General features: G+C 44.8%; 1 protein-coding gene across 1 annotated transcript in view; it reads left to right on the top strand.

Annotated features, from left to right (window-relative positions):
* Positions 1 to 4,182: 4,182 nt before the first annotated feature.
* LOC143223925 (serine/threonine-protein kinase Pak-like) overlaps positions 4,183 to 9,275 on the top strand; it is a 21,533-nt gene continuing 16,440 nt past the window's right edge. Inside the window, exon 1 of the mRNA XM_076452398.1 lies at positions 4,183 to 4,268. Coding sequence (XP_076308513.1) covers positions 4,183 to 4,268 — 86 coding nt within the window. The remainder of the gene's footprint in view (positions 4,269 to 9,275) is intronic.

The raw sequence follows: 9,275 nt of genomic DNA, 5'->3' as shown, positions 1-9,275 counted from the left end.
GTGGTAAGCAGTGTTCTAAATTACCATTGCAACGGGGGTATTCAGAGGGAAAATTCCCTAGCAACGAGTGTAAGTAGAGGGTGAAACTCTCTTAGCAACGGGTGTTAAATAGTTCGGGAAAGGTCCCTAACAATGGGGTGTAAACACTGTGGAAAATGATCCTAGCAACATGGTGTATGTAGTGGGGGAAACGTCCCTAGCAACGTGGGGTAAGCAGTGGGTGAAATGTCCCTAGCAACGGGGGGTAAGCAATGTGGTTAATGTTCCTACCAACTGGGGCTCAGTAGTGGGGGCAATGACCCTAGAAACAGGAGGTATTCAGTGGGTGAAATTTCCCTTAGGAAGGGGTATTCAGTTGGGGTAAATTCCCAGCAACGGGGGGGGTAAACGGTGGTGGTAATGCCCCCAGCAACGGGGGTAAGCAGTGTGTGAAATGTCACTAACAACGGGGTAACCCACAAGGAAAATGTCCCTAGCAACGGGGGGGGGTAAGTAGTGGTTGAAATGTCCCTAGAAAAGTGATTAAGCAGAGGCGGAAATTTCTATAGCAACGAGGGAAAGCAGTGTGGAAATATCCCTAGCCAAGGAGGGTAAGCTGTAGAGCAAATGTTCCTGGCAACGGGGCGTAAGCAAGGGAGGAAATGTCCCTAGCAACTTAGGGGTAAGCAGTAGGGGAAATGCCCCTAGCAACGAGGGTAAGCAGTGTCGGAATTGGACCTAGCAACGGGGGGTATTCAATAGGGGAATTTTTCTAGCAATGGGGTAAGCAGTGGGGAAAGGTCCCTTGAAACGGGGGTAAGCTGTTGGGGAAATGTTTATAGCAACGGGGGTAAGCAATGGGGAAATTTCCCTAGCAACAAAGATAAGCAGTGTGGGAAATATCCTCATCAACAGGGGGTTTAACAGTGGCGAAAATGTTTCTAGGAACGGGGGGTAAGCAGTGAGGGAAATGCCCCTAGCAACGAGGAGTAAACAGTGTCCGAAATGTAGTTAGAAACGAAGGGTAAGCATTGGGAGAAATTTCCCAGCAACGAGGGTATTCAAAAGTGGAAATGTTTCTAGCAACGGGGTAAACAGTGGGGAAATGTCCCTAGCAACGGGGAGTAAGCAGTATGGAAATGTCCGTAGCAACGTGGGGGGTAAGCAAAGGGAAATGCCCAAGTAACTGAGGTGAGCAGTGAGGGAAATTTCCATAGCAACGAGGTGTAAGCAAAAGGGGAAGGGAAATGTCCCGAGTAACTGAGGTGAGCAGTGGGGCAAATGGACCTAGCAAAGGGGGGAAAGCAGTGGGCGAAATGTACGTACCAATGGGGATAAGCTGTATCTGAAATGTTTCTAGGAACAGGTGTTAGCCATGTGGGAAATGTACCCAGCCACTGGGGAAAGCAGTGTCGGAAATGTCCCTAGGAACGGGGGGGTAAGAAGAGAGGAAATGTCCCCACCAATAGCAGTAAGAAATGTGGGAAATGTCCCCGCAATGGGGATAAGGGGTGTCCAAAATGTCTCTCTCAACAGGGCTGTAAGCAGTGGGGTAAATGTACCTAGCAACGGGTGGTAAGCAGTGGGTGAAATGTCCCTAGCAACGGGTGGTAATCAGTGGGGAAATGTCCCTAGCAACAGGATGTAAGCAGTGGGGAAATGTATCAAGCAACGAGGGTAAACAGTGGGTGAAATGCTCTTAGCAACGGGGATATACCACGCGGGAAATATCCCTAGGAACGGGTGTAAGCAGTGAGGAAATGTCCCTAACAACGAGGGTAAGCAGTATCGGAATTGGCCTTAGCAACGGTGGTAAGCAAGTGTAAAATGTCCCAAGCAACGGGGGGTAAACAGTGTTCGAAATGTACTTAGAAACTGGTGTAAACAGTGGGAGAAATTTCCCTAGGAACGGGGTAAGCAGTGGGAAAGGTCCATTGCAACGGGGGGTAAGCAGTGGGGGAAATGTCCCTAGAAACAAAGGTAACCAGTGTTGGAAATATCCCTGTCAACGGGGTGGTTAACAGTGGTGAAAATGTCCCTAACAACCGGGTAATCAGTGAAGGAAATGTCTCTAGCAACGGGTGGTAAGCAATGTGGGAAAAGTTTCTAACAACGTCGGTTAAGCAGTGTCAGAAACGTCCTTAGCAAGGGAAGGTAAGAAGTGAGGGAAATGTCCCTAGCAATGGTTCGTATGCAGTGAGTGAAGTATGCCTAGAAAAGTAGAGTAAGCAGTGTGGGAAATGTCCTCAGCAAATTGGTTAAGCTGTGGAGGAAATGTGCCTAACAACGGGGGGGTAAGCACTAGGGAAAATTTCCATTGCAACAGGGGAAAGCAGTGGGGGAAATTTCCAAAGCAACCGTGGGTAAACAGTAGAGCAAATGTCCCTTGCAATGGGGCGTAAGCAGTGTGGGAAATACCCCTAGCAACAAAGGTAAGCAATGTGGGAAATATCCTGTCAATGGGGGATTAACAGTCGGGAAAATGTCCCTAGCAACGGGGGGTAAGCAGTGTGGGAAGTATCCCTAGCAACAAAGGTAAGCAGTGTGAGAAATGTCTCTGTCAATTGGGGGTTAACAGTGGGGAAAATGTCCCTAGCAACGGAGGGTAAGCAGTGTGGGAAATGTCCCTAGCAATGATGTTAAGCAGTAGGAAAATAGGAATACCAACGGGGATAAGAAGTGTCCGAAATTTCATTAGCAATGGTGGGTAAACAGTGAGGGAAATATCCCTAGTAAAGCAGGGTAAGCAGTGGTTGAAATGTCCCTAGCAAAGGAATAAGCAATGAGGGAAATGTTCCTAGCAATGGGGGCAAGCAGTAGGAAAAATTTCATTAGCAATGGTGGGTAAGCAGTTGGGGAAACATCCCTAGCAAAGGGGTAAGTAGTGGTTGAAGAGTCCCTAGCAAGGGGGGTAGGAAGTGTTAGAAATGTTCCCAGCAACTGGGGTCAGTAGTGTGGGCAATGCCCCAGAAACAGGAGGTATTCAGTGGAGGAAATTTCCCTAGCAACGGGGGGAAGCAGTGGGGAAAATGTCCCTTGCAACATGGCGTATATAGTGAGGGAAATGCACCCCGCAACAGGGGGTAAGCAGTGTGGTTAATGTTCCTAGCAACGGGGCGTATGTTGTGGCGGAAATGTCCCCAGCAACGGGGTTAAGAAGTGGGGAAATGTCCGTAGCAACGGGGTAGGCAGGGGAAATATCCCTGCAACGGGAAAAGCAGTGTGGGAATGTCCTTGCAACGGGGGTAAACAGTGGGGAAATATCCCTAGCAACATGGCATATATAGTGGGGGAAATGTCCCTAGCAACGGCGGTAAGCAGTGGGAGTAATATCCCTAGCAACGAAGGGTAAGCAGTGGAAAAAATCCCTAGAAAAGGGTATAAGCAGTGAGGGAAATGTCCCTAGGAAAGAGTTAGCAGTGTGGTTGATGTCCCAAGCAACTGGGGTCAAGCAGTTGGGGAAATGTCTCTAGCAACGTGGGTAAGCAGTGGGAGAAATGTCCCAAGTAATGGGGGTAAGCCATGTGGGAGAAATGTCCCAAGTAATGGGGGTAAGCCATGTGGGAAATGTCAATTGCAACTTGGGTAACCAATGTGGGCAATGCCCCTAACAACGGGGTAAGCAGTGTGTGAAATTTCACTAGCAACGGGGTAACCCATATGAAATTCCCTAGCAAAGGGGATAAGTAGTGGTTGAAATGTCCTAGAAAGGGATTAAGCAGTGGCGGAAATTTCCATAGCAACGGGGTTAAGCAGTGGGGTAATATCCTTGGAATGGGGGTTAATCAGTGGAGGAATATCCCTAGCATCGGGGAAAATAGTGGGAGAAATGTCCCTAGCAACGGGGTAAACAGTGGGTGAGATGTCGCTAGCAATGGGGATAATCCATGTAGAAAATGTCCCAAGCAACGGGGAAAGCACAGAGGGAAATGTCCTATCAACGGGGGTAAGCCATGTGGGAAATGTTCCCAGCAACGGGGGGTAAGCACTGGGGTATATGTCCCTAGCAACGGGGTTTACCAGGGGAAATGTCTCTAGCAACGGGGGGTGTTAGCAGTTGGGGAAATGTCGCTGGCAATGGAGGGTAAGCAATGTGTGAAATGTGCCCAGCAACGGGGTAAGCCATGTGGGAAATGTCCCTAGCAACAGGGGATAAGCAATGTGGGAATTGTCCCCAGCAACGGGGGGTAAGCAGTAGAACAAATGTCACTTGCAACGGGTGGCAAGCATTGGGAAAATGACCTTAGCAACAGGGATAAGCAGTGGGGAAATGTCCATAGCAATGTGAGGTAAGGAGTGTGGGAAATGTCCCACGCAATGGGGGTAAACAGTGGGTGAAATGTCACTAGCAATGGGGGTAAGCCATGTAGGAAATGTCTGTAGCAACAAGGGGTAGGCAGTGTGCTAAATATTCCTAGAAACGGGGGTGTTAGCAGTGGGGGAAATGTCCCTTGCAACGGGGGATAAGAAGTGGGGAAATGTCCCTAACAATTTGGCTAAGCAATGAAGGAAATGTCCTTAGCAATGGAGGGTAAGCATTATGGGAAATATGACTAGAAACAGGGGTGTTAGCAGTGATGGAAATGTCCCTAACAACGGAGGGAAAGCAGTATTTGAAATGTCCCTAGCAACGGAGGGTAAGCAGTGGTTGAAATGTCCCTAGCAATGGGTGTAAGTAGTGTGGGAAATGCCCTTAGTAACTGGTAATAAGCAGTGGGGGAAATGTCTATAGCAACGGGGTGCAAGCAATGTGGAAATTTTTTCTAGCAGCGGAGGGTAAGCAATGTGGGAAATGCCCCTAGCAACGGGGTGTAAGTAGTGGGGGAAATAACCCGAGCAACGGGGGATGTGGAGTGGGGGAAATGACCCCAGGAACAGGACTAAGCAGTGTGGGAAATATCCCTAGGAACGGGGGGTAAGCAGAGAGGAAATGTCCCCACCAGCGGCGGTGAGAAATGTGGGAAATGTCTCTAGCAACGGGGGGTAAGTGGTGTCTGAAATGTCCCTACCAGCGGCGGTGAGAAATGTGGGAAATGTCTCTAGCAACGGGGGGTAAGTGGTGTCTGAAATGTCCCTAGTAACTGTGGTAAGCAGTGGGGAAGTGCTCCTAGCAACTCGTGGTAAGCAGCGGGGAAAATGTCACTAGCAATAGTGGTAAGCAGTTGGGGAAGTGTTGGTAGCATCGGGGTGTAAGATGTGTGAGAAATTTCCGTAGCAACTGGGATTCAGCAGAGGAGGAAATGTCTCCAGCAACGGGGTTAAGCAGAGAGGTAAACGACCCTAGCAACGGGCTTTTCAGTTGGGGAAGTGTCCCAAGCTGTGGGCGGTAAGCAGTGCAGTAAACTCTCCCAAGCAACGGGGGTAAATAGTGGAGTAAAGTCCCTAGGAATAGGGTGTAAGCAGTGAGAGAAATGTCCCTAGCAACATCACTTATATAGTAGGGGAAATGTACCTAGCAACGGGGTTAAGCAGTGTGGTTAATGTTCCTAGCAACGGGGCGTATGTAGTGGGGGAAATTTCCCTAGCAACGGGGATAAGACATGTGGGAAATGTCCCTAGGAACTGAGGTTAAGCAATGGGAGAAATCTCCCAAGGAACGGGGGTAAATAGTGGGGTAAAGTCCCTAGCAACGGGGGTAAGCCATGTTGGAAATGTTCCTAGCAACAAGGGGTAAACAATGTGGGAAATATCTGTAGCAACGGGATGTAAGAAGAGGGGGAAATGTCCTTAGCAATGGGGGTAACAGTGGAAGAAATGTCCGTGTCAACGTGAGGTAAGCAGTCTGGGAAATATCCCTTGCAACGGGGGTAAGCAGTGGGGAATATCCTTGCAACGGGGATAAACAGTGGTGGAAATGTCCTTGCAACTTGGGTAACCAATGGGAAATGTCCCTAGCAACAGGGTAAGCGGTGATTCGAAATGTCCTTAGCAACGGGGTAAGCAGTGGGTAAAATTTCCTTAGCAAGGGGGTATTCAATTGGGGAAATTTTCCCTAGCAACAGGGGGGTAAACAGTGGGGATAATGCCTTTAGCAACGGAGGTAAGCAGTATGGGAAATCTTCCTAGCAACGGGGGTAAGCAGTGAAGGAAATGTGCCTCGCAACGGGAGGTAAGCAGTGGGGGAATGTCCTTGCAACGGGGTTAAACAGTGGGGGAAATATCCCTAGCAACATGGCGTATATAGTGGGTGAAATGTGCCTAGCAACGGGGGTAAGCAGTGTGGTTAATGTTCCTAGCAACGGGATAAGAAGTGGGAGAAATATCCCTAGCAACGAAGTGTAAGCAATGGAAAAATGACCCCAGAAAAGGGGTATAAGCAGTGGGGGAAACGTCCCTTGGAAAGGGGTAAGCAGTGTGTGAAATGTCCCTTGCAACTGGGGGTCAAGCAGTAATGGAAATGTCCATAACAACGTGGGTAAGCAGTGGGAGAAATGTCCCAAGTAATGGGGGTAAGCCATGGGGGAAATGTCAATTGTAACTTGTGTAACCAATGTGGGAAATGTCCCTAACAACGGAGGGTAAGCAGTGGGTGAAATTTCCCTAGCAAGGGGTATTCTATTCGGGAAATTTCCCTAGGAACGTGGGGTATACAGTGGGGGTAATGCCTCTAACAACGGGGGTAAGCAGTGGGTGAAATTTCACTAGCAACGGGGGTAAGCCATGTGGGAAATGTCCCCAGCAACGTTGAGTAACCAGTGAGGGAAATGTCATTAGCAAAGGAGGTAAGCAGTTGGGGAAATGTCGCTGGCAACGGAGGGTAAGCAGTGTGTGAAGTGTCCCTAGCATTTCAGATAAACTTGAAACAGATTTATACCATTTTATATTTCCACAGAAATACTAGATATGCAGTTCGTACCATCAAATAAACATGAACCTCTCATATGTTACCTAAACTGTCGATAAAAACTAACACATGCACTAGGGGCCATGTTTATTGTCAAGCGCAAAGTTACAAATTGGGCTATTTTAACCTACAAATTTACCGCTCAATGACCGAAGAGCCAATAATGGAACTGCATGAAATCGATATCTGGGGAAAGGGCTCGATTTTGAAAAATATTTAATAAAAGAAAACCGTCCATGTCCTCGATTAGGCCTCTTTTCCTTACAAATTCTGTATTTATATGCAGTACAAAGTAAGAAGAAGATTGATTTGATTGTAACGAGAGTATACTCTGACCTGTTCTGGTGGTTACGACGCTCGAACTTTCAGTCAAAGGAGGATATTATGATGTAATAGTCAATCCCAGTTTTCACTGGTAAGAATAGCCCAAAAGTAAGCAGTGGATGTTGTTGACTAGCTGGTTTTCCTCTAGTTTGACACTACTAAATAAAGGATGGCTCTCGAATAGCTTTGCACGAAGTTCCAAAAGTAAAGTACTTTGACCTTTGTACCTACCCTCTTGATTCATAACTTACCTCTGGTGCAATTCCACTAATAATCGTGAATCTTTTCGACAAAGTTTCGCGGTATATCATGTACCTTTTGAAAATTTGTTTCACCAGTCTCCTAATACAAAATTACACCAAAGTTTTCATAGTTAACAGAGTGCACATACTCTTTGTAGGGTGTCGTGATGTACTGAATTTGTCTTGAATAGATATATTCATAGAGTCTTCAACAAATGGATCTCTAATCCTGGATATTTCGTTGAAGCAACTTGTATAGTTTATTTATAGAGAGAGATCCTTTTTGATTCTTTTGCCTACTGTTGCCTGGGTCATGTAGACAGCTTTTGTCATTGTCCTTTGTATTTGTGAATTCTTGCCTGTTAAAAAGCGCTACAATTTTCTTCTCATGCTTGAGGTATGACTTTTATTACGAATCTCTTTCTCGTTAGTTCTAGACTGCCAAGTTGATTCATATTATTTTGTTTCATAATGCCATTAAATAGCGTACATTGCCCCAATCTGTACCACAAGCTATCAAACCCCAGAATATGGCTTCATAAGTCCAAGAACTTACTTCTGACGACACCATGGTTCCTTTCTTCAAAATTGTAAGTCCCCAGTCTATCATTTTAACGTATTAATAATTTACATTTGAAAGAACTGTTACTTATTGTTCTCAAAAGGAATCAGATTTAGAACAGCATCACGCTACTACGTATTACCAAACAATGACAAATTATAGTTTCATATATACCATTCTATCGCAATTTTGTATCGGCTGTTTGTCATATGGCTTGCAGATTTTTGTATCCAGCATCAGAAACTTTGTATATTATCGCTTAATTTTCAATCTTGAACGTGCAGAGGTTGTAGAAGGCAAAGAGAAGAACAAAGAAGACAATATATGGAACAGGTACTCAGCTGTGAGAATTTGCTACTTTAAAACTTGTTTCATAAATTGTTGCACCAACTCTAATTATTAATGGGGTGTGTTAGAGTATAGATTACCAAACCATATGATTTTGACACTACTGTTTAACTCTCTAATTATTAATGGAATATGTTAGAGTATAGATTACCATACCATATGATTTTATCCTTTTGTTTAACTCTCTGATTATTAATGGAATATGTTAGAGTATAGATTATCATACCATATGATTCTACCTACTGTTTAACTCTCTAACTATTAATGGAGTATGTTAGAATATAAATTACCATGCCATATGATTTGATCCTACTGTTTAATTTCTAATTATTAATGGAGTATGTTAGAGTATAGATTAATATTTTATCCTAATGATTAAGATAAGATTGAAAAAAAAAAAAAGACATTTAAGTATTCCAAAAGAAAGTTTTGCCACAATACCAGTGTTATCTTACCAAAAGCTAACCATCACTAGAAAAAATAGTGTAATAGGAGAGAAAGGAAAATCTTTTTTTCTATATAAGGAAGTCATGAAATAACTGTGTAAAAGATGCTACACTTTTGATAAAGCGTTTTTAGAAATTTCCATGTAGTGTACCATCTTCGTTACTATCTTTATAGACACAAGTTTTACTATCTGGTTTATCTTACGGCATTGAGATCTTTAACAGAATAACAACCATAAAGAGTTCAGGAATTTGACCATCCTACTAAAAGAGATCTATAGTGAAGGGATTTTAACGTTTTGTCAACATGACGAGGGACGTGATTATCATTTTGATGTGAGACCTTCTCATCACATGAAACATTACACCGTATTCTCATGCTGCTCTACCGTTTGTCAATATGTAATTGTGGATTATCGTTACAAATGTCCCGTATTACTCTCCACAGTTATGCTAAGCCTTTTAATTAACTTTCTCAGTTTTTATATAAGCCTATTCAGCGTAAAACATGTTAATTGTGAAATCCAAAC

The sequence above is a fragment of the Tachypleus tridentatus genome, chromosome 8, assembly GCF_004210375.1.
Source record: "Tachypleus tridentatus isolate NWPU-2018 chromosome 8, ASM421037v1, whole genome shotgun sequence".
In the NCBI taxonomy this organism is placed as follows: domain Eukaryota; kingdom Metazoa; phylum Arthropoda; class Merostomata; order Xiphosura; family Limulidae; genus Tachypleus; species Tachypleus tridentatus.
The sequence above is the reverse complement of the archived record's forward strand: the minus strand, read 5'-3'. Positions and strand labels throughout refer to the sequence as shown.